This window comes from Pelodiscus sinensis, chromosome 24 (genome assembly GCF_049634645.1).
Source record: "Pelodiscus sinensis isolate JC-2024 chromosome 24, ASM4963464v1, whole genome shotgun sequence".
NCBI classification, from domain to species: Eukaryota; Metazoa; Chordata; order Testudines; family Trionychidae; genus Pelodiscus; species Pelodiscus sinensis.
The window spans coordinates 10,402,736-10,428,309 of record NC_134734.1 but is presented as its reverse complement, the minus strand read 5'-3'; the positions used below and the strand labels follow the sequence as shown (position 1 = coordinate 10,428,309).

Here is a 25,574-nt window from a genome sequence, read left to right as displayed (position 1 = left end):
GCATGCCCCCACTTTCAGGCCCTGGGGGCTCACGCCGTGCTGGGGGCTCATGCCTCCCTGCCCCCCGGCTGGTGATCGACCCCGGGGGCAGAGGGCCCTGTCCCGGACACAGAGGAGGAGGAGCAGGAGGACACCGAGAGCCGGGAGCCTGCCTAGGACCCAGGATCCCCGAGGCACCCCACAGAGCACAACGCCTGTGTCGTCCGAGGCCGGGGAGGCCTCCACATGTGAGTACCATCATGCTCCCCTTATGTGTACGGAGGGTTGTGGGGGGAGAGGGAGCCCAGGGACCGTGCGCCTGGGCCTTGCCCACCATGGAGCAGCAGCTGGGTGTCATGCAGGGGCCCTGGCCTTGCAGAGGGGGGCTGGGTTTCACCCACCTTGTCCCCAGGGAGAATTGACCACTGCTCTTGTTTCACCACAGCCGCAGCACCTGGGACTGCAGGGCGCACCACCCCACCTGCAACAGCCACCCGCACCCGGGCCAGCAGGCGTGCCAGGAACGAGGAGGAGTACCAGCGGCAGTTCCTGGATCACCAGCTCCGCACCCAGGACCACTGGGTCTGGGAGGACCTTCGGCTGCACCAGCGGAGCTTGGAGGCACTGGAGGAGCAGGGCCATGCCCTCAGAGGCCACCTCCAGACCCTGGTGGACAGGTTCCTGCCTCCTCCTGCTCCGGCTCTTGCCTCCTCCTGCTCCGGCTCCTGCGGCAGCCCCAGCTCTTGCTCCTCCTCCCACCCCTGCTCCCCTTGCTCCTGCTGCCCCGCTCCTCCCGCCCCTGCTGCCCCTGCTCCCCCTCCCGCTTCCTCCGCACCCCCGTCCCTCCTGCCCCACCCTTCACACCCATTCCCCCCCGACGCCCCCGCACCCACAGTGCTGCGAGACGGGAGAGCCAGCCGGACCCCCAAGCCTGAGCTTTCCCTTCCCTTCCTCCCTTTCCTCCCCTTCCAGCTCTCTCCTCCCAGGTTCCCCCCTCCCCCCCTCATTCCTCCCTCCCCCCACCCCAGTTATGTAAAATAAAAAGAGAATTTTGTTGGCAAAAAAGGTGTCTTTATTTGACATTAGGAAGGGGGATTAGGAAGGGGAAGGGCGGGAGGGTAGAAGAAGGCCCCAGTGGGGCATGCAGGGAGAGTTCAGTCCACCTCCTCCACATGGAAGCTCTCCCGCAGGGCTTCTCGGATCCGGACGGCCCCCCGCTGGGTTTCCCGGACGGCAGCGGTGTGGGGCTGAGCGTAGTGTCCAGCTACGAGATGGGCGAGGAGGCATCTAAATTGGACTGCAGCCTGCAGCCTCTGGCACATGGAGGAGTTCCAGTACACCCTGGCGTTGTGTGCCTTGCCGGACCAGCTCACATTAATGTCCATGAACTGTCCCTGGTGGTCACACACGGCCTGCAGGAGCACAGAGAAGTACCCCTTGCGGTTCACGTACTGGGAGGCCTGGTGTTCCGGGGCACGGATGGGGATGTGCGTCCCGTCGATGGCCCTCCCGCAGTTGGGGAAGCCGAGGGTGCCGAACCCCCGGATGACGGCGTCTGGGTCGGCGAGGCGGACCACCCTGCGGAGCAGCACCCGGTTGATGGCCTTGAACACCTGCAGAGACACAGCAAAGCGCGAATCACTGGGGCGCCTGGGTGGCTGGGAGTGTTCGTGCCCTGGCAGTGCCCCGCGCCCCACTCCCGGAAGCAACCCCCCCAGGCAGCGTGTGGTACGGCCGGGATAGACCGACCCCTCCGGTGCAGGGCACTTTCGCCTCCTTCCCCCATCCCCTATTTTCCCTGGGGTGGCCCATCCCCTCCTTGCAGCCCCCATCCCCCTGGCCCAGTGGCCGGTGAGTGCTGTACCTGCATGAGCACTGCTCCGACGGCGGATCTCCCCATGCCCAACTGGTTCCTGACGGATCGGTAGCTGTCCGGCGTGGAGACCTTCCAGAGGGCAATGGCCACACACTTCTGGAGGGGGATGGCGGGCCTCATGCGAGTGTCCCGTCGCCGCAGAGCAGGGGTGAGCCACTCGCAGAGCTCCAGGAAGGTGTCCCTCTTCATCCTGAAGTTCTGGGTCCACTGCCTGTCTCCCCAGCTCTCCAGGACGATGCGGTCCCACCAGTCGGTGCTGGTGTCCAGACACCAGATGCGGCGGTGCACGCCGGCATCCGGGCGCTGCTGCGGCTCCTCCACGGCCCCGAGGGAGGCCAGGCGGAGAGGCAGGGGGCTGACATGCACCAGGTGCCAGGCAGCCTCCAGCCATTGCTGGCAGGCTTGCAGCAGCAAGTCCACAAACTGCACCAGAAACTGCAGGGCGAGCTCTGGCTCCATGCTGCTACCTGCGGCGGCATCCCCGAAGGGAACCACTGACACAGACGGGCGCAGAGAAAAACGCTTTGCTGTCCCTCGGCGAGGTAGGCAAGCAAGCGGAAAAGCTGAGAACCAGCTGTCCAGGGGAGTCCCTTTAAGCACAAGCCTCAGACAGCCTCAGACAGCAGCCACGCAAAGCAACTACTGACCTGATGCCCTGCCAGAACCGGTTTCAGCTGCCCTTAAGTGCGCCTCAGCGTCCAATCAGTGTGGACGCGCTAGTTCGAATTAGCAAAACGCTAATTCGAACTAGTTTTTAAGTCTAGTTCGAATTAGCGCTGTAGTGTAGACATACCCTCCGTGTCCCAGCTCTAGCTGGAGCAGGAACATTGCCAAAGCTGTTCTCAGCACCATGGCAAGTCCCATGAGCCCATCCACAGAGCTGGACTTGCTGCCATGAGCAGTTTTTTTTTTTGCGGCATAGCCAAACCCCACAAGTGCTCGGAGGCTGACCTCTAGGGGGCATCTTGGGCCCAAGATTGATTTTATCTCCCTGTTTTGATGAGGTCTGCTCTGAGAAGCAGCTCTTTTGCTTTGCCAGTATGAACCTGTCCACAACACTAGAGCCAGAGGGAATGTCCTGCCCTATGGGACAGCCTCTCAGCAGGAAGGGAAATCCCAGATCACAAAAAGCCCAGAACAACCCTCAGACGGGGACAGAACCAAGAAAGGGGAAAACCAGCATTCACTGAAGCTAAACCGAATCACCCATGTAAACCAGGCTTGGGTCAGATGGTAGTGGGGATGTCAGAAGCTCCTCCAGGCCGAAGGTGGTTGAGAAGGAACAGAAGGTGAGGATGGATTATCAGCAGAGCCCTATTCATAGAGTATATGGGTGGGTTGAACGGGCACTGATCTTCAAAAGCTCCAAGCAAAGTTGCCTGCAGGGATGCAAATAGCAGGGGAGAGGTGGTCCCAGAGGAAATTCCGCCCCCACAACCCTACACCCGTACTTGTAGAAAGGTGCAGCCACGCTCTGCTCGCAGAAGTAGTCGTTAATGTAGGTGCTGAGCAGGCGCCGATCCCAGCTGTCCGTCACGTGGCCCCCGTAGTTGACACCTGCGATGAGGTACTTGAGGGCATCCCAGGGCGTCTCCTCGTACTCATCCAGGTACAGGCTCAGCAGGTTCTCTGACACCTGGAGGGACACAGCAGGCACCACACCAATGGCACAGGGCTCCTGACATCCGCTGGGGTGTGCTCCACTGGTTGCTTCTGTCAGGTTTAGCACAGTGCCTCGCAGGGAGCCCTGGAGGCTTGTGTAGGTCTTGGAGTATGAGTAGGCTGGCCCTTGTGGGAATCCCAGAGTTTGTTTTTGTAGGGTCTTATGGGAAAATGGGGATTGTTATTGTAGGATCTCCAAAGAGTGTGTGGGCTTATTTGTTACTGTGGAGTTTCATGAATTCAGGCTTGTTATTGTAGGGTTTCACAGAGGAACAGCTGGGTAGGGGTGAGGGGGAGTTATTGTCATAGGATTTGACAGGGGAACTCCTGGGGGCTGGAGGTTATCATAGGGTTTGATAGGGAATAGGTGGGAGATATGTCTGACTGGGAGAACACATGGGGGGTTGTTGCTGTTGTAGAGTATGATGGGAGAAAAAAGACCAGATGGCATTCACCCAAGAATTCTGAAAGAACTCAAATGTGAAATTGTGGAACTAACAACTGTGGTTTGTAGCCTATCCTTTATATCAGCTTCTGTAGCTAATGACTGGAAGATAGCTAATGTGAAGCCAATATTTAAAAAGGGCTCTGCAGGTGACCTTGGCAATTACAGACCGGCAAGTCTAATGTCAGTACCGGGCAAATTAGTTGAAACTATAGTAAAAAATAACATTGTCAGACACATAGAAGAACATGATTTGTTGGGAAAAAATCAATATGGTTTCTGTAAAGGGAAATCATGCCTTACTAATCTACTAGAGTTCTTTGAGAGGGTCAACAAGTATGTGGATCAGGGGGATCCAGTGGATAATAGTGTACTTAGATTTCCAGAAAACCTTTGACAAGGTCCTTCATCAAAAATTAGTTGTCATGGGATAAAAGGGAAGGCCCTCTCATGGTTAAAAGACAGGAAACAAAGGGTAGGAATAAAAAATGGTTACTTACTTTGTACATGTTGTTCTTCGAGATGTGTTGCTCGTATCCATTCCAGTTAGGTGTGCGCGTGCTGTGTGCATGGATTCCAGGGCTTTTTCCCTGAGCAGTATCTGTCGGGTCAGCCAGGGAGGACCCTAGAGTGGCGCAGGCATATTGGTGCATATATACTCCTGCTAGCCCTCCACCTCCTTAGTTCTTTCTTGCCGGAGACTTTAGACGAAGGGGAGGTGGGTGGAATGTGGAATGGACATGAGCAACACACCTTGAAGAACAACAGTTACGAGGTAAGTAACTGTTTTTTCTTCTTTGAGTGCTTGCTCATGTCCATTCCAGTTAGGTGATTCCATAGCAATACCACCGGACGTGGGGTCAGAAGCCTAATCTGCAATGGACTGCAGCACAGCCCTACCAAAGGCTGCATCGTCCCTAGCCTGCTGTGCAATTGCATAATGAGTTGTAAACGTGTGGCTGGAGGACCGCGTGGCTGCCCTACAGATCTTGAGAATGGGCACTTGCATGACAAACATTGTTGACAAGGCCTGTGCCCTCGTGGAGTGGGCCGTGAGTGGGTGGGCCTCTCACCTTGCAAGCTCATAACAGGTCCTGATACAGGAGGTGATCCATGTGGACAAGCATTGGGCCGACACCTGGAGACCCCTCATCCTCTCTGCTATAGAAATAAAGAATTTTGTGGTGACCTCCTAAATTTCCTTGTCCTATCAATGTAAAATGCCAGGGCCCGTCTCATGTCTAAGGAATGCTCCTTTGGTGTTGGGACTGCAGCAGGGACTGCTCCTTGGTGTTGCATAGGGCTTGGGAAAGAAAACAGGGAGGTAGATGTTCTGCGACACGTGAAAATGACACAACTTTGGGTGGGAACGATGGGTGGGGGTGAAGCCTAACCCTGCCTTTAGAGAATACTGTATAAGAGGGCTCTGATGTGAGGGCCCTCAACTCTGAAACCCTCCTGGCTGAGGTAATGGCCACCAAGAACACTACCATCCACGAGAGGTATTTCAGGGACCAGGTGGCTAAGGGTTCAAACGGGGGGGGGGGGGGGGGGGGGGGGGAAAGGGGCTCATAAGCTTCACAAGTACCAAACTGAGATCCCATGTGGGTAAGGGCTGGTGCACATATGGGTATAACTTATCTATGCCCTTGGGAATTGCTTAATTAGCATGTTCACAAACACCGACCTGCACCCTTCACCTGGGTGGTATGCTGCAATGGCAGCTAGATGGACCTGAAGAGATGAGGTTGATAGGCCCTGTTGCTGAAGGTGAAGGAGACAGTCCAGAATAAGGGGGATATGGGCCCTCATTGGATCGACTCCTGCCACATTAGCCCAGAGCGAGAAGCACTCCATTTAGCCTCACAGGCTACCCTCGTAGAGGGTTTTCTACTCGCTACCAAGACCCTCCTGACCGCCTCCGAACAGAGTTGTTCTTGACCAGTTAACCATGAAGATTCCAGGCTGCCAAGTGGAGGGATGACAGGTTTGGGCGGCATAGCCTCCCTTCTCCCAGATCCTGGGTGTTCAAGTCTGGAGCCAATGGTAGTATGAGGGGCTTCTCCATTGCTAGGTCCAGGAGCAAGGGATACCAGTGCTGGCATGGCCATGCTGGGGCTATTAGAATGACCAATGCTGCGCATCTCCTGATCATCTGGAGGACTCTGCAGTTGAAGAAAGGGTAGGAGCATGTAGAGGAGGTGTTGGGGTCACTGTACCAATAGAGTGCCCCTTAGCGACCCGTTCCCCTGACCCAGATACAAGAGTAGCTCAGGCTCTTGAAATTTCCCTGGGAAGCAAACAGATAGAGACAGGGATAATCCCAGTTCTGGAAGACAACCTCCAAGATGTCCCCCGTGATGAACCATTCATGGGCCCTGAACAATCTGCTGAGCCTGTCTGCTAGTATGTTGCAATTCCCTGGAAGGTGGGATGCCTCCAGGTAGATCCCGTGTGCAACACACAGGTCCCATAGGAGGTGGGCTTCCTTGCATAGAGGACACTACAGTACTGATACTACCTTGTCCTTCAGGTGGGGTAGGAATGCTAGGCAGGCCAGCCTGACCATCCTGAGCTCCTTGACATTTATATGGAGAGCACTCTCGCTGGGGGTCTGCATCTGTTGGTTGGGGTCTGAGGTTTGATAGGTGAGCTTCCCAACCCGTGTCCGATGCATCGGTCACCTGCTGCATTGACGGGATCCGTCTGGCAAACGGGATTCCATGGCACACGACTTGCCTTTGCAACCACCAGTCTAGAGACCGGAGAACCTCTTCTAGCACCATGAGTAGAGCTTCCAGAGGCGCTCGAACTGGGCTGTGAATGGAAGCCAGCCATGCCTGAAGGTGTTGCAGCCACAGCCTGGAATGTTGCACCACAAATGTGCAGGCCACCATGTGACCTATCAGCCTCATGCAAGTACCATCTGTTGTGAGGGGTGAGGTTCTGAGGCCTTCTATTATCACTCTGATGGCTAAGAACCTGGCTTTGGGGAGGGACACCCTCACCACTGTAGAGTCCAGGTGCACCCCAATGAAATCTATTATCTGGGTGGGGTTGAGCATGGATTTCTCCTCATTTTTAAGGAGACCCAGCTTGTGAAATAGAGCCTTGACGAAGTCGATGTGCTTGAGGACCTGGTCTCTGGATGACCCTTTGATTAGCCAGTTGTCAAGGTAAGGGAACACCTGGATCCTGTGCCATCTCAGGAATGCAGCTACAACAGCCATACATTTGGTGAAAACCCTTGGGGCTGCGGAGAAACTGAATGGCAGGACTGCAAACTGAAAATGGTCCTGGCCAACTAAGCACCTGAGAAATTTCCTGTGGGCCAGAATTATTGCTAATGTGGAAATATGTGTCCTTCAAGTGAAGGGCAGCATACCAGTCTCCTTTTTCTAGGGAGGGAACGATTGAGGCGAGGGTGACCATCCTGAACCTTACGTTCTTCACAAAATAATTTAGATTAATTAGGTCCAGAATAGGACAAATGTCCTCCTTGGATTTGGGGATAAGGAAATAGCTGGAGTAAAACCCTCTCCCTTCGAAGCCCCTTGGAATATGCTTGACTGCTCCTATGGTCAGGAGTGCAGATACCTCCTGCTTTAGCAGTAACTTGTGAGAAAGGTCCCTGAAGAGGGATGGGGAGGGAGGGTGAGTGGGTGGGAGGACAGGAAGGGGATAACATATCCACTTTCCATCAGGCTGAGTATCCAACTGTCATGATCATGAGGGTTAGCCAGCATCCTGGGGACTAAGGGGTTAACTACGTCCTTTACCTAAACCAGGTGGCAGGCAGCCAATAGAAATGTAGGTAGGAATTTCAAACTGGGACAAAAGAATGTTTGGTTTTTTTCCTTCTCCTTTGTCCCTGGGTAGTTTCTTTCCAGCTATTGAAGGGGACAGGATGTCTCCCTCTAAGAAAATACTCTTTACAGTCTGTAAGTAGGATAAAGTTTAGATAAATCCATTAGGTTTTATGGTTTGGGAAATGGGATCTGGTCTGTGCATTTAAAATGGGTTTTGCTCTCCTTTGTAACTAAGTTCCTGGCCCATGGTAAATTTCTCCTCCATGAGTATATTATTTTGTTACTGTTCCATCTAGTCATTATGCTTGCAACAGGAATATTATGGTGATAATAAAGTTCTTTCTCTTTTGTTTTTATTAACCTGATATTGGTTAATTTTTGTGTCCTGGTTTGTACTTTAGGGGTGAGATTTCTCAAGTAGTCTCTCCCTGGTTGCTTTATTAATATTTGGGTGGTGGCAGCGGCGTTTTATTCCCAAAATCTAGGTTGTTAAGATTTTGGAGGGAAGTTTTATACCAAAGCCTGGTAGATAAGGTTTTGGGGTACCTTTTCTGGCCCCCACTTCTGCATTTATCATGCCAGAGTGGGGAAGGAGCCATGACACCAACAATCTGAGGTGATCCGGGACCAGGCAAGGGAGAAACGGGAGAGCTGGGACCCAAAGCGTGGGGTTATATTGGAGGCTAGAATGCTGTCCTCGAGTGTATTTTCTAAATGATGTAATGTATGTGTATCTGCTCAACATCACCTGTTGGTTCGCAATACAGAGTTGGAGCTCCCCCATAGCGTAAGTCTTTCTGCCCAGCAGGTCCACCTTCTTTGGTTCCCTGCTCTGGGGCGTAGGCCCGCAGGCCCTTGTCTCTCTTTCTGTTCCGCCACCTGGACTACCAGCGAACCTGGGGGTGGATGCGAATATAGATGTTCATGTCCCACTTGTGGGATGAAGTAGCACCTCTCCATCACCTTCTGGAAGGGCAGGATGAAGGTGGGTGTGTGCCACAGGGTCTCAGCCGGTTTGGACACAGTTTTGTTAAGTGGCAGCACAACATTAGCTGGAGTGTCTGCCATCAATATGTCCACCATGAGGTCCAAGTCCCTCAGAAACCTCTTCCACCTGCACCCCCAAATTTGCTGCCAGCTGGCAGAGCAGGTCCTGGTGCGTCCTGGCATTCATGGTGGGCATAGAAGGTGCAGGATCAACCAGTGCCTTGTCTGGCAAAGAGGAGGAAGACTTTTGGTGGAGGATATCCTAACTGTTGCTCCGTCGCCTGAGGTGGCGGAACAGACGGTACAGCAGGCTGGCACTCTGTACCCTCCCCTTCTGCACGTGGTCTGATAGCCTCCCTATATGAAGAGTGCCCTGCCTCTGAAGCCAGGGCCCTGGTCAAAGAGGTCGCAGCCATTACTGAGGAATGTCTGAAAGCATGAGGCCCCTGAGCCTGATGGTATGCCCAGGCAGTCCAGAAGGGCCACTGCTGTTGAGGCTGCCATTGGGATGGCCAAGGCTGGTGGAAGACCGAGCTCGGATGTTGAGACCGGTGCTGAGACTGGGAATGGTGCCACAACCTGCATCTATAAGAAGAGACCCTGGAGCGGATGGAGTCAGTATCTGACTCAGAGGAGTAGTCCAAGGCTGACCAAGGCGATGCCAACAATGACACTGGGGAGCAATGAGATGATCTATGCCTGATTATTGCCGCTGGTTTCCCCCTATGGGTTGGTGCCAGTAACATAATTAGCAGTGCTGGTGGTGGCATTGGGTGCGAGTACTGGCTCTGCACCAGCGGTATCGAGGAGTAGGGTGGTCCCATCATAGTCGGTACAAGGGCATGCGGTGTCATGGGATACAGTGCTGATGCAGTCGGTGCCCTGGAATCTGACAGGGCCAATGCCATTGGCAGCTCCAATACAATTATCAGAATGGGGGGCTGCTGCAGTGCCAGTATAGGCACTGGTGGCGGCATGTGTACCGGAACTCTTGGTCGTGTCGGCAGCATGGCTGGTTCCGGTGCCGATGGAGGAGGCTGGTGCTCATTATCCGTGATTGTGATTGGTCCCGGGGATGAAGAGAGCTCTATGAGCTCACATGCCGCATCAAAGGCCTCCGGTGTTGATGGCTGCAGGACCCCCTTCAATCTCCACTTCCAGTGCTGTAGTCTCCCCAAGTGTCGAGCTCAACTGGTGCTGCTGTGGCCTGGGAGCCTCCTGACATGCTGACTCGGCTGCATGCCCATCTTTGTGGCGCACTTTAAGGCTGTGCTTTGTAGGGGATCTTCCCCTATGCTGCCTCTTCCTCAACAGCGCTGGGGACTGTGACCGGTGCCTCAATGACGAGGGCTTCGCTGGTGCCACATGCTTTGGTGCCACGGAAAAATCTCTAACAGAAGTGCGGACTCCATTACAATGAGGTTCAGATGGGAATCGCACTTCTGCTTCATTCTCGGCTTGAAGCTCTTGCAAATTTGACACCTGTCTGTGTGGTGGCCCTCTCCCAGGCATGTGGATCGCCACAGGGCATAGTTTTAGAGCACCTCACACATGGTTTAAAACCATGCAGCTCAGGCATCCCCTCCCAGGAGGGGAGAGATAAAATGGGGGAAACTACCCCGATAAGAACATTCAGCTGAACAACTATTTACACTACTAAACTAATTTAAACTACTTTAAAACTGAGAACTGTGTAGCGCTAAGGGATAGACTAACTATGTAGTCAACGCTCCAGCTACTGTCATGGGTGGTAAGAATGAACTAAGGGGGTGGAGGGCCAGCAGGGGTATATATGCGCCAATATGCTGGCACCTCTCCATGGGGCTCCCTGGCTGGCCTGACTGATACTGCTAAGGGAAAAAGCTCTGGAATCCATGCACACAGAGCACGCACACGTAACTGGAATGGACATGAACAAGCAACCAAAAAACAAATGATAAGTTTTCACAATGGGGAGGGGGAACTAGTGGTGTCACGCCAGAATTCTGTACAGGCAGTCCCCGGGTTACGTACAAGATAGGGATTGTAGGTTTGTTCTTAAGTTGAATTTGTACGTAAATTGGAACTGGTACATATTGTACCCCAGGTGTCCCCAATTCAGCCGCTGCTGAAACTGACCAGTGGTTGACTACAGGAAGCCCAAGGCAGAGCTGCTTTGCCCCGGGCTTCCTGGAATCAGCCGCTGATCAGTTTCAGCAGCAGCTGACTTGGGGACACCTGGGGTAGAGCAGCTGGGGTGCTGCCAGGTTGGTCCCTGCAGCGCCACACCATGGAGCTGCGGGGACCAACCCGGCAGCACCCCAGCTGCTCTTGGGGACGCCTGGGACAGAGCAGCTGGGGTGCTGCCGGGTAGGTCCTCGCAGCGCCACACCTTGGCGCTGTGGGGACCAACCCGGCAACACCCCAGCTGCTCTACCCCAGGTGTCCCCAAGTCAGCCGCTGATGAAACTGATCAGCGGCTGATTCCAGGAAGCCCGGGGCAGAGCAGCTCTGCCTCGGACTTCCTGTAGTCATCCGCTGGTCAGTTTCAGCAGCAGCTGACTTGGGGATGCCTGGGGCAGAGCAGCTGGGGTGCTGCCGGGTAGGATGCTGGGGTGCTGCCGGGTAGCAGCTGGGGTGCTGCCTAGGATGAGGCATACCTGGGTGGTTGACAAATGCCTTTGATGTCGACACCCACCCGTCCAGACTACCGCGCTGTGCCGACAAACAGCTGATCAGCTCAGCGCGGCAGCCATGTAAATTTAAATGAAGCAGCGATTATTTAAATCGCCGCTTCATTTTCCTATGCCTGGTAGCCTAATCTACATGCCTCTGGCGACAGAGGCATGTAGTCTAGACGTACCCTTGGTGACTACACAGCGGTGCCCAAAGATGGTAGGAAGGCTTTGGTTTAACTCTTGTGAGCTGTGGAAAAAACTGCACTGTCAACATTGGAAGTCATGGTCACCTTTGTAGAAATTGCATAATGTCCCATGAAAATATGGTTAGATAACCCAATGGAGGCACAGCAAATGTCCGTAATAGGGACCCCTTTGAGGAACACCATTGAGGCTGCTATAGCTCATGTTGAATGAACCCTGGGAGGCGTAGGGAGAGGTCTGACCTGTAGGGGGTAGCACTGGCTAATACAAGATGAAATCAGCTTGGAGATGTGCTGAGAGGAAAGAGGCATTCCACGAGAATGTTCAGTAGCGAGACAAATAAAATGTGTGATTTGCAAAAGGATCATGTGCAGTCTATATAGAAGGACAGAGTCCTGTGTACGTCAAGGGTATGTAGAATGACTTCTTCATGGGAAGCATGAGGCTTTGGATAGAAAGTCGGTAGGATGATGAGCTCATTAATATGGAAATCTAAATAGACTTTTGGTAGGAAGGAAGGGTGAGGTTGAAGGATTACTTTGTCCTTATGAAATATGGTATAGGGTGGAGAAGCTATGAGAGCAGCAATCTCACTAACCTGGCATGCAGATGTGATTGCTATAAAAAATGTGTGGGTTTTTTTTTTTTTTGTTAATAGGCATAGGGAGCATTTAGCAAGAGGCAAGCATTTGGTTAGAATGTTGAGCACCAGCTCCAAATCCCCTCTGGGGGCTATAGGCCTACATGGGGGATTGAGGTTAGCCAGCCCATTGAGAAACTTTTGGAAATAGGATGTGCAAAGAGCAAAATCCCATTGACTGGTGGGTAGAACACTGATAGCACCACTAAATTAACTCTTAGTGAGTAGATTGACAAGCCTTGTTGTTTCAGATGTTTGAAATAGTCAAGGATTACATGAAGAGGAACATCAGATGGTTGGATGTTGTTGCTCATACACCCTACAGTGTGAAGTGCTTCCCCTTACACAGATAGGTATTGTGAGTGGTTTGTCTTCTACTCTGGAGAAGAACGGCTTTTATTTGTTGGGAACATCTTTTCTCTGTTTCCGAGAACCAGATAGGAACCAGGCCATCAGATGCAGGATTTCTGGTTGAGGATGGAGAAAGGTGCCTCCATTCTACAATAAGAGGTCTGGAAAAGTTGGAAGAGGGAAGGGAGGTCAAAGAGACATTTGACAGAGATAGGGAAAACAGATCTGTCTGGTCCAAGCCGGGGCTATGAGAATGACTTAGTCCTGTCCAATTCAATCTTCCTGAGGACTCTGACAATATGTGGGTGTGACGTAGTGGGGGTACTTGCTGGGCTGTGGTGAGCTCTGATGTCTGGAGCAAGACCCAGCAGGGAAAACCTCACTATGCAAAGGTAATGCCAAACTTGTTGAACCAGACACCCCCCATGGAGAGGAACAAAGGAAGGTGGAATGCTGCCCTGGCTGGGGGGCTGGGCTGGAAGAGGGTTAGTGAGTTGCGGTCTGTGAGCATGGAGGAGAGCCTAGGGAAAGGGGCTGGAGTTTAGGGGCCCAGTCTCCCCCATCTCAAGGGGGCCTGAGGCATCCTAGCCCAGCTCTGTGACCAGATTCCATCTGTGCTGTGCTGTATCCTGGAGAGGCAATAAACTTCCTCTATTACACCGGCTGGTGCAGTCTGTTTGTGCCATTTTGGGGCTGCAGGAGACGGGGGACCCCCAACGCGCTGTCACAGTGGGATAGGAGGGAAAGCATAATGGAGATGAGCATCCCACGAAATCTGGAAGGTGTCGCCCAATGATCTGGGACCATTGCCTGCTCTGGAACAGTACTGAGCACACTTGGGCTACGTTTACACTGGCATCCCTTCCGGAAAAGGGATGCTAATGTAGCACGTTGGACTAGGCAAATCCGCGGGGGATTTAAATATCCCCCGTGGTATTTGCATTAACATGGCTGCTGCTTTTTTCCGGCTTGGAGATAAGCCGGAGAAAAGCGCCAGTCTAGACGTGATTCTCCGGAAAATAAAGCCTTTTCCGGAAGTTTTCTTATTCCTACTTTCAAGTAGGAATAAGAAATCCTCCGGAAAAGGCTTTATTTTCCGGAGAATCACGTCTAGACTGGCGCTTTTCTCCAGCTTTTCCCCAAGCCGGAAAAAAGCGGCAGCCATGTTAATACAAATGCCGCGGGGGATATTTAAATTCCCCGCAGATTTGCCTATTCCAACGTGCTACATTAGCATTCCTTTTCCGGAAGGGATGCCAGTGTAGACGTAGCCTTGGTGTTCCTGTGCATTGCAAAGAGGTCTACTGATAGGAAGCAACAATAGTGAAAGATTTATTGTAGGACTCACGTATGGATCTCCCATTTGTAAGTAATAGCCGAGGGCATCAGCTGTGAAATTCTTAATGCCAGGGAGATATGACACAACGATGTTGACGTTGTTCTGGATACCACAGTACCAAAGGCATACAGCTTCTGAACAGAGGGAAGGAGAATGAGTGCCCCCTCTGGCAGTTGATGTAAAACATTATGGTTGTATTGTCCATGAGGATGCATACTGTAGAACCCCAGATGTGCTGAAGGAAATCTCTGCAAGCATTGCACACGGCTCTGAGCTCCAAAAGGTTGACATGTAGTCAGGACTACTGTGCGGACCATTTGCCTTGGGCGAAATGATGGTGTAGGTGCACTTCCCAACTGAGGAGAGAAGCATCGGTAGTGATCTGGCTCAATGGTTGGACTTGGTGGAAAGGAACACCCACAAGAAAGTTGTCCAGACTGGTCCACCATTGCAATGAAACAAGAACCTTTGGTAGTACCAGGATGTGCTTGCGAACATGGCATTTGGAAGGCATTTACACTGAAGCAAGCAATGTTGGAGGTAGCAAAAGTGCAGTCAAGCATGTTGAACCACATGTCAAGGCAGCCATATGGCCCATGAGACGAATGTAGGTAAGTACTGGTACTGTAGGACTTGACACTATAATGGACACCAGGCTTCTTATTGCCTCAAAGCAGTGTTACAGAGGGTAAGCACACATTGCCAGAGAGTCCAGATGGGCTCCTATAAACTCTAGAGATTGGATAGGTTTCAGGGTGGACTTCTGGTGGTTTATGATGAGGCTGAGAGAATTGAACAGACTCTGAGCAAATAGAACCATGCTCTTTGTGACTTGCCTGGAAGGACTCCATATAAGACAATCATCCAAGTAAGGAAAAATCATGATGCCTCTTCATTGCAGGAATGCTGTGACTACCACCAGTGTCTTGGAGAAGACTCTGGGAGCAGACGAGAGCCCAAAAGGCAGGACCCGATACTGAAAACAATCCAAGGCAACTATAAACCGAAGGAAATGTCTGTGCGCCAGGTGAATTGTCACATGGAAGTAGGTGTCTTGGAGGTCGAGGGCTGCAACCAGTCTCCTTCATCCAGTACCGGGATAATTGATGCGAGTGTGATCATCTTGAATCATCTGCAGAGGTATTTGTTTAACTGCAAAGATCAAGGATCAGTTTCCAATCACCCATTCTCTTCTCTGTGAGGAAGTAATTCAAATAAAATCCCCTGTCCTGATATCTTTTGGGCACCTTCTCTACTGCTCCTATGTGGAGGAGAGGAGTATTTCATGACAGGGATTCCTGAAGAGGGATGGGGAGGGTGGGGAAGTTGGCAGAATGGTGGTAACAAGAAGGGAGTATCCACATTTGATGATGTCTAAGACCCAACAGTCCATGGTGATTGCTGCCCATTGATTGAGAAAAGGGTGCAAGCGGTAGTGGAACATGTGTTCACAATGCACTGATAGAGCAGACAGATAATGCTGTCTCTTGAACCTGCTGTTTGGAGGCTTGCTGGGAAGATGGGCAGTTGTTGGGTGCCCACTAGCATTGATTTCTGGGTCTAGTGCAGTGTTGGTCAAATGGCCTTTGCTGTTGTCTGCCGTAAGAAAAATCATGCTGTTTCTGGTAGGGTGTATAATGCTTCCTTTGATATGGAGGTGTATATATCCCTAATGTTTGTAATGTGTGTGAGTCCTTCTGGAGTGAAGGACCTCATCAGTCTTAGCCACAAAAAAGTTTCTCTTTGTCCACCTTGCTTTCATAGAATCACAGAATTATAGAATACTAGAACTGGAAGGGACCTTGAGAGATCATCAAGTCCAGTCCCCTGCCCTCATGGCAGGACCAAGCACCATCTAGAGTCTATCTAACTTGCTCTTAAATATCTCCAGTGATGGAGATTCCATAACCTCCCTCGGCATTTTATCCCAGTGTTTAACCACCGTGACAGTTAGAAAGTTTTTCCTAATGTCCAACCTAAACCTCCCTTACTGTAGTTTAAGCCCATTGCCTTCTTGTCCTATCATCAATCCCCCCCACCGCGTGACACCCTTTTAGATACCTGAAAACCACTATCATATCCTCTCTCAGTCTTCTCTTTTCTAAACTAAGCAAGCCCCAGTTCCTTCCGTCTTCCCTCATAGCTCATGTTTTCTAGACCTTTAATAATTTTTGTTGCTCTTCTCTGGACCTTCTCCGATTTTCCCACATCTTTCTTGAAACGAGGTGCCCAGAATTGGACACAATACTTCAATTGAGGCCCAATCAGTGCAAAGTAGAGTGGAATAATGACTTATTGTTAATGCATCCCAGAATCATGTTTGCTTTTTTTGCAACAGCGTCACACTGTTGACTCATGTTTAGCTTGTGGTCCACTATGACCCCTAAATCCCTTTCTGCAGTGCTCCTTCCTAGACAGTCCTTCCCATTCTATACGTGTGAAATGGATTGTTCTTTCCTAAGTGGATACTTTGCATTTGTCCTCAATAAACTTCATCTTATTTACCTCAGAACATTTCTCCAATTTGTCTAGATAATTTTGAATTATGACTCTATCCTCTAAAGCAGTTGCAACCCTTCCCAGCTTTGTATCATCTGCAAACTTAATAAGCATACTCTCTATGCCATCATTTGAACTGCAGAGGAAGATATTGAACAGAACCGGTTCCAAAACAGATCCCTGTGGAACCCCAATTATGCCCTTCCAGGATGACGTAATCATTAATAACTACTCTCAGAGAATGGCTATCCAGACAGTTATGCACCCACCTTATAGTAGCCCCATCTAAGTTGTATTTGAAAGTCCTTTGGTACTCCTGCCATTTGGAGCCATGATGAGCGCCTCACGACAATGGAAGTCGCCATTGCTATTGCAGCTGTATCAGCTGAGTCAAGTGCCATATGGAGGGCTGTACATGATGTAATATAACCCTCTTGAACTATTGATTTCAGGACTGGTCTTTTGTCATGCAGGAGGTGCTGCATAAGCTCGGTTAGTTTTATGTAGTTGTCAAAATTATGGTTAGCGAGTAACACAGTATAGTTGGCTATTCTGAGTTGTAGTATGGATGAGAAACACATTTTCCAGCCAAATATGTCCAGATGATTATGTTCTTTTTCCTGTTGATTTATATTGGGGTTTTTTTGGCTCTGTGCTATGTCACGTCCACTACTAACGAATTTGGCTATGGTATAGAAATAAGAAGTCCATGCCCTTGGATGGAACAAAATATTTTCTATCGGCCCTCTTGTTCGCTGAAGGGGTTGAGGCTGGTGTCTGCCAGACCTCATCTGCTGCTTCCATGATTGCTTTGGGATCTAGGGGTCATAGTGGACCACAAGTTGAATATGAGTCAACAGTGTGATGCTGCTGCAAAAAAAGCAAATATGATTCTAGGTTGTATCAACAGGTGTGTTGTAAGCAAAACTTGTGAAGTCATTCTGCCGCTCTACTCTGCACTAGTTAGGCCTCAGCTGGAGTACTGTGTCCAGTTCTGGGCGCCACATTTCAAGAAAGATGTGGAGAAATTGGAAAGGGTACAGAGAAGAGCGACAAGAATGATTAAAGGTCTAGAGAACATGACCTATGAAGCCAGGCTTCATGAACTGGGCTTGTTTAGTTTGGAAAAAAGAAGATTAAGGGGGGACACGATAGCGGTTTTCAAATATCTAAATGGGTGTCACAAGGAGGAAGGAGAAAATGTGTTCCTCTTGGTTTCTGAGGACAGGACAAGGAGTAATGGGCTTAAAGTGCAGCAAGGGAGGTTTAGATTGGACATTAGGAAAAAATTCCTAACTGTCAGGGTGGTCAAATATTGGAATAAATTGCCAAGGGAGGTGGTGGAATCTCCCTCTCTGGAGATATTTAAGAACAGGTTAGATAGACATCTGTCAGGGATGGTGTAGACAGAGCTTGGTCCTGTCTTGAGGGCGGGGGGGGCTGGACTCGATGACCTCTTGAGGTCTCTTCCAGTCCTGTGATTCTATGATTCTATGATCTGAAGGGCGATCCTTGATTTTGAGGTCGGCTGAAGGTTCTTTAGGAGTTTACATCTGATAATACAACTTCCTGACTGCTGGTGACTCTTTTGAATAGATCCTGAAATTGTTTCAGGTCATCTGAAATGACAGCCTCGTCTGGTGAGGAAGAGGACATGTCAATTGGAGAGACATCAGGTTGTTCTGGTTTTGTGTCCTCAGTAATTTGGCCATCGTCTGTGTCAATGTCCTCAGTTGGGTAAGGAGAGCTACGAGCGTGAGAGATGGATATGGATCTAGGAGCTGGCATTGATAGTGCAATTGGTCGGTCCCATAGAGGTGCCCAATAGCGACCCTGGGACCAATGAGGGGAGTAATGCGAGTGGTAAGACCAATCTTGGTAACAAAGGCAATGTCTAGACTGCAAGCCTCTTTTGAAAGAGGCTTTTTCAAAAGTATCTTTCGAAAAAGCCTCTTTTGAAAAAGAACGTCTAGACTGCAAGCAGTACTTTCGAAAAAGCAAGCTGCTTTTTCGAAAGAAAGCAGCGAGTGAGTCTGGATGCTCTTTTTCTAAAAAGCCCTGTTGGCATTCAAGAACGCCTTTTTTCGAAAGAGCACTTTCAAAAAAAGTCGTTCTTCCTCATGAAATGAGGTTTACCGCCATCGAAAGAAAATACGTGTTCTTTCGATTTAATTTCGAAAGAACGCGGCTGCAGTCTAGACGCAGGTGAAGTTTTTTCGAAAAAAACCCTGAGTCTGGACACAGCCAAAGAGGGTGATGGTCATGTTGTGGTTGATGTCTGTGATAAGACACATGCTCTAACACGATAAGAGTGTTGGGAAGAAAACACACTCCTCTGATCATTGTCATAGCTGCTATAGTGAGATAACACTGGTGAATGAAGTGGAGAACTCCTTATCAACAAAGGAGAACAAGAGCAATGTCTTAAAGGAGAGGCACGCAGACTTGTCAAACATGCTGCTGTGCTCAGCGGCAGCCCATGGTAGTCATGGGAGCACATGGCAGAGTGGGGGTGGTCAGAGGAAAGATCCTGCAGTGCCGCAGAACTCAATGCCGATGGTGGGAGCATCGGTACTGGTGGAGATGGCTGTGGTTCTGGGCTTGGTGTGTGAGGCAAGGGCTTAGCAGATTTAGATTTTGCTTTTGCCAGTGCCGAGGTCTTATCTAGCACCAACTGTGTTTCTGGTGCAGAGAAACTATCTGGTTCCCTGGTACCTGCCTTTTTTGGTGCCGAATGGGACGGTACCGATTTCTGGGTGGTGCGCAGTTTTGAGTGCGCTATTGATGTGGCATGGGGGCATCCAGTGCCTGAGGTGCCCAGCTTGTCCCCCTTACTCACTTTTGGAAGTAGGGAGCGGACTAGGGAGACACTCTTTCTTGCAGACATGGGTGGCGAGGGCTCCAAGTCCATAGTCTGCCTGTTAGTCTTGTCAGACTGGTTGCGTTCGTCCCCGCTGGTTTGGGGCTCCAGAGCCTTGTCAAAAAGCAGCACACGCAGCCTCAGTTCCCTATCATTGTGGGTACTGGGGGTGAGGCTTCGGTAGTATATGCATTTCTGGGGAACATGGGCCTCACCGAGAGAGAGTATGTAAGACCCGTGGCCATCTGAGGCGGGCATTGGGTCATGGCATTTTTCTCATTTCTTCAAACCCGGGGATCTGGGCTCCTTGTCCATGAGTCTTTCTTTCTTCTCACTCTTTTGCTCTCTTCTTTTTTTTTAAATTTTTTAATATGAAGGTTGAAGGGGCTGCCTCCGGAGGCCACCTCAGAAACACCGAGGCAAATATTTACAGAAAAAAATTTTTTTTTTGTAACAACTAACAACTATGTAGTAATGACGACTATGAACTTTAAAACAACTAATTCTAACTAAAATGTTAATTTTAGGAATCGCAAGGAAGGAGAGGAGTCGAGCTCCATCTGTGACTGAGGGTGGTAACAAACGAACTGAGGGCACATGGGCCATGCACATGAACTGCAAGATGAGAATGGCACGTTCCTCTGCCATGGATATATGGGCCGGCCAAACACTGCTAGAAAAATCTCTGATCTGCAGTGCTGGGACAAGCCTGACACCAACAGTGGAGCACCTATGGGGACATCACTCGAAGAAGAACCCAGAGTTTGTTGTTGTGAGGCTGTTGGGGGAACATCCAGGGGTTTGTTCTTGTGTGGTGTGACAGGGAACATCTGTGGAGGTAATGTAGACCGATGGGTGGACACCAGGGGAGAGGGTTGCAGACTTTGACAGAGGAACTCACCATCTGCAGGCCATCTATGGCCCAAGCAGTTCCACAATCAGGTCTATGCATGGCTGCTGGCATATGTGTTCTTGTGTCCCTGAGAGGGGGGCGTACATGACCTTCTCCAAGTCCTGCCCTGCCCTACTTCTTCCCATCCTCTGCTCCCCACTGCACCCTTTCCCTCAAGCTCCCATGGGACAGAACGCACAGATGGGGCCAGATGTGTGGAGACCCTCACTCTTCTCCCTAGAGCCCTGCCAGAGGGGGTTCCTGTTGGCCCACTAGGAGGATTTGAGGACTGGTATTGGCCCTAAGATAGAGTATGAGACCCCTGCTGTTGGATATGTTGGAATAACACTCCGGGGTTTGTTTTTGTAAGATCTGACAGGGGAACACCTGGGGAGGTTGTTATTGTAAAGTCTTACTGGGAAAAACCTGGTGGTTTCTTGCTATGGGGACACCCAGAGGTTTGTTATGGTGTGTGATGGGGGAACACTATGGGAATTATTGTAGGGTCTGACAGTGAAACACTCTGGAGTTTGTTGTTGTGGGGCTGATAAGAGAACATCCAAGGGTTTGTTATTGTAGGGTCTGATGGGTGAACACCTGTGGGGGGCTCTGACAGGGAGCACACCTGGGTTTGTTTTTCTAGCCTTTGATGGGTGTTGTTCTAGGATCCAATTGGGCAACAACCAGAGGCTTGTTGCTGTTGGGTTTGATGGACAAATACTCCAGGATTTGCTGTTGTGGCATGTGATGGAAGAACACCCAGAGGATTTGGTATTGTGAGTCTGATGGGGGAACACATGGGAGTTTGTTGTTGTAGCATGTGATGGGAGAACACCTGGGGGATCGTTATTGGAGGGTCTAATGGGTGAACACCCAAAGAAGGGTGTTGTAGGCTCTGATGGGGAAAAAACCAGGGGAACTGTTGTTCCAGGGTAAGATATGGGGGGCACCAATGGAGCTGTTGTCATAGGTTCTGACAGGGGGAATACCTGAGAAGTTGTTTTGAAGGTCTGATGGGGGAATTATCTTGTGGGTGGTTGTTGTTGTAGGGTCTGGTTTTGTCCATTATGGGATAGCATCCCCATGCCCAGTATCCCTGCCCACCTCAAAGTCAGAGTCATTGAAGCCGTAGACCACATTCCAGCCGAGCTGCAGAAATTTCTTGCGCTCCAGCAGTACACTGTGGAAGAAGCAGAGGGCGAAGAGCAGCTTCTTGTACTTGGCTGGCTTGGTGCAGCGTCCGAATTGCGGCTCCGTGATCAGCTGGTACAGGCGCTTCATGTTAGCCTTGAGACCCTGCCATGGAGAGGGGAATAGGCTCAGCAAGGGCACACAGCTTCCCCCCAACCTGCCAGAGTGAGGGGCATGTGGCAGAGTAGGACAGGGTGGGCACCTCTCACCGTGGGGGGTTCCGTCGTCATCTTGATGCTGGCTTGCAGGATGGAGATGGGGAAATCAGGGTTGGGACTGGAGCTAAGCCAGAGGCGGAAGGCTGGATGTGGATCCTCCACCTGCAGCTGGTCCACCAGCTTGTCCAGCTGTGGCATCCAGGACAGCGAGAGGTGGCAGTTGGCCAGGAACACCCAATTCCCTATCAGCAAGCACAGGGGAGAGATGGTCTCCCAGATGACAGGGTCTTTCACCATGCCCAGATCCTCCCTGGATCCCATGTCCCTCCCCGGGATACTCCCTGGGTCCCCCAGCTGGCTGGGTCCAAAGTCTCCCCAGGATCTTACAACTTGGGGTCTCCTGACTGGCCAGGCCCAGGCCTTCCCAGGATCTAGTCCCTTTCATTCTCCCCAGGATCTTGCCCCTGTTCCCTGGCCAGTTGGGCCAGGGAAGTGGAGTGGAGTGGGGAGATGCCAGGCCAGGAGAATTGGGAGAGGTGCAGGATGGGGTGTGCTGGGCTAGGGAAGTGGAGAGCAGGGTGTGCTGGGCTGGGGGTGGGGTAGGAGGAGAAGAGGGTAGGAAAATGTAGGACAGGGTTGCAGGGTGTGATGTAACTGCATTTTTAATATAAACATGCAGATCACTGTTGCACGCACTGTGGTATGTTTGCCCCAAATTTTGTACAAAATGGGCCAAGTGAGGTATGTATTGAAAGTTTATGCTTTGCTGAGTCTGTTTATACTATCCATGTGCATGTACAATTTTAATATTTAAAGTTGTTAGTATTGGCTATGTACTGGTAATAAACTATCTTGTTAGTCTTTAAAGTGCTACATAACTGCTTTTTTTGTTTTACCAAGATCAGACTAACAGGGCTACCTCTCTGTTACTATCCAACATACTGTGAAGGGTGGCTACTGAGTGAATAGCAGTACTGGACAAACAATTAACCTTAAGTGTTGCCAATACACATCTGAGGAATTCTGCTGTAGACCTGCAAACAGGTATCCCATGGCCATTTACCTGAAAAGGACATGGACAGGTGACTTACTCATGTGACAAACTCCATTTTGGGAGGTACCTTCAAAAAGAGAGAACAATGGAATTCACTCCACATGGGCAAGATTATAAAAAGGCTCTTAGGGGTTCCTCCATCTTTGTCTTCATGCAAGCTCATCACTTCAGAAGCAGCTTTGTATGAACAAAGGGCCTGGAAGGACTGATGACCCATCCTAACAAAAGATGTATTTCAAGAGACTTTTAAGATAGCAGTTTATTCCATCTCTACTAAGAACCTACACCAGGAGCTTTGTGATTGGTACATGTAATGTAATTTCTTTAACAATTCTACTTTCAACCTTTTAGTTCTTTCTTTTACTAATAAACCTTTAGATTTTCAGTTCTAAAGGATTGGCACTGCATCCTTTATGAGTAAGATCTAAGGCAGGGGTCAGCAACCTATGGCTTGTGGCTTTTCTGGAGCCCCAACTCAGCCCCTCTCTTTCCCCACAGTAGGGACCCAGTGCTGGTGCTACAGCCTTACAGCTCACCCTCGCAAGGTTGGAATGCTAGTGCTGGCTTCCTGCAGGGGGAGGGAGGGGAGAAAGCCTTGAGCCTCCCTGCTGGATCCAGCATGCAGGGAACAAGCAGAGCTAAAAATGGCTCAGCACAACAGTGTTCTCCTTCCTCCCCTCCCCCAATGAGGGAAACAAGTAGCCAAAAATGGCTCCCTGTGCACTGCTACTTTTGTTCCCCTCCTTCCTAGAGGCTTCCTGCCAGGGAATGGGAGCAGTGGGAGGCATGTTACATGGTGCCTGCCATGTGGTGCGAAAACAAGTACATGTTCCTTACCCCCTCCTGCCCAGACTTCCATCCCATCACTCATCCTCCCCAGCCAGACAGCCTGCCCCCTGGCCAGACACCCTCTGCTCTCTGCTCAGACACCCCATGTCCCCAGACCAAAATCCCCCCTGCCTTCTGGCCAGACACCCCCTATCCCCAGACTCCTGGCCAGGCAGCCAGCCCTCAGCCTGCTCCTGTCCCCTGGCCAGACCTCGCACTCACACCTCATCTTACACCCCACTTCCCGCTTAGATCCTACACTCCCATCCCTATCTCATTCATTGGCAGCACTGTCCCACACACTTAACCCTTAATTTTGGCCCCAAACCAGTCTGGGGGGGGGCCCACAAAAGCCACTAACCCTGGAATCCTAGAAGAGTAAATCTGGCCTGAAGCCTTGAATCTCAATCCTTCCTGCCCCTTCCCCGACTATCGGGTGGGGCTGAAGCACAAGGGGAGTAAGGTGTTTCAGCTGAGGGTCACATCAGTGAGCTGGGGGGAGGGTATGGAGATTATTTTTTTTTTTTGCTTCTCACTTGTGTGGTCCCCAAAAAAGGTTCCCCACTCCTTCCATAAATAAAGACAACATTGAAACCTTTTGTGTTGGACATAATATTTTACTTTATTTAAAAATGAAGTCTGGCCAAAAGGCCCCCAATTAGGGCCCAACTCCCTATGGCCACAGCATCATAACACTCCTGCACCCTCCTACACCAACCCTGAGCAACAGTCCAACAGTCATAGATGATGCAATGGCTGAGATAAGCGCACAGTGTTTTGCAAATGTGTGGTCGGATGACCAGTTGGTTGCTTTGCAAATGTCCTCCAGAGATACATTTTTGAGAAAGACAGTTATGGAGGTCATGGCCCAGGTTGAGTGGGCAGTGATAGTGCCTGGTGGTGGTTTGTTATGGATGATGTAACGTGTGGATACTAGGGTTATCAAGTGATTAAAAAAATGAATCACGATTAATCACGTGATTAAAAAAATTAATAATGATTAAACGTATGTGCTGCCCCTTTGAAATGCTGCAGTGGCGTTTCAAAGGGGCAGCGTTGCAGAAGCCCGGGATCAGCTGGAGTCCCCCTCTGATTCCAGCTCTGTGCAGCACTGCCCCTGCATTTCCAAGGGACAGCACTGTGGGAGCCTGGGAGTAGCTGGAGTCCCCAGCTGACCCCAGGCTCCGTGCAGTGCTGCCCCTTTGAAGTGTTTGGGGTGGCATTTCCAAGGGGTAGCGCAACGCGGAGCTGGGGATCAGCTGGGCACTCCAGCTGATCCCGGGCTCCGCATTGCACTGCCCCTTGGAAATGCCACCCTGGGGCCTCAAAGGGGCAACACATTAGGAGCCTGAGATCTGCTGGAGTGCCCAGCTGATCCCTGGCTCCGTGTTGTGCAGCCCCTTTGAAGTGCCGCTCCGGCGCTTCAAAGGGGCAGTGCTGCACAGAGCCCGGAGTCAGTTGGGAACTCCAGCTGATCCCAGGCTCCTAATGCGCTGCCCCTTTGAGGTGCCAGAGCGGCACTTCAAAGCGGCAGTGCAGCATTAATGCCTGCGATTAACACATTAAAAAAATTAACATGTTAATCCTGCCCTGCATTAAATCACAGTCGTTAATGCACATCAGTTGATAGCCCTAGTGGATACATGATAAGATCCACTCAGAAATCCTCTGGGAGGAGACCACTTGGCCCCTGGAATGTTCAGCATAGGATAAGAAGAGTCTGGGGGATATTCTCCATGATTTTGTTCAATCTATGTAGAACATGAGTGCTCTTGGGATGTTGAGGGTATGCTATGCAGCTTGGGATGGATGAGCATGCAGCTTGGGATGGATGAGCATGCGGCTTGGGATGGATGAGCATGTGGCATGGATGAGCATGCGGCTTAATTTCTATGACCATCATAAATGGGAAATTGATGCCCAAGCCCTCAATCACATTTTTCTTCAATGGGGACAATCAGACATAAACCTCTTTGCGACCACGGTAGCTGAGTCTGAGATGCAAGCAACAGTGTTGGCCATGTCCATGGCAGATTGTAATGCCATGCGGGAGATGGCATGCCCTTCCTGCATGACATTGAACTAGATCGACCTCTTGTGCTCAGGCAGAAACTGTAAAAACTCCTGGAGTTCAGAATAGTTG

General features: G+C 50.7%; 1 protein-coding gene and 1 long non-coding RNA gene across 10 annotated transcripts in view; one reads left to right on the top strand and one right to left on the bottom strand.

Moving 5' to 3' along the window:
- The window catches only part of DNAH2 (dynein axonemal heavy chain 2), a 293,067-nt gene that overhangs the window by 10,515 nt on the left and 256,978 nt on the right, over positions 1-25,574 (bottom strand). For 7 of the 9 annotated variants that reach the window (XM_075908075.1, XM_075908072.1, XM_075908076.1 and 4 more), the window contains 3 exons: positions 21,601-21,791; positions 21,305-21,496; positions 3,307-3,491 (listed from right to left, as the gene is read on the bottom strand). In XM_075908075.1, the coding sequence (XP_075764190.1) occupies positions 3,307-3,491; positions 21,305-21,496; positions 21,601-21,791 (568 nt within the window). Of the gene's footprint in view, positions 1-1,288; positions 1,593-3,306; positions 3,492-21,304; positions 21,497-21,600; positions 21,792-25,574 lie in introns of those variants that run through there. The other 2 variants (XM_075908080.1, XM_075908081.1) reach the window with 2 other exon arrangements.
- LOC142819656 (uncharacterized) lies at positions 7,650-21,320 on the top strand. Its single transcript, XR_012897516.1, has 3 exons — positions 7,650-7,903; positions 14,851-15,089; positions 19,836-21,320. It is a non-coding gene; the product is annotated as an uncharacterized LOC142819656 (long non-coding RNA).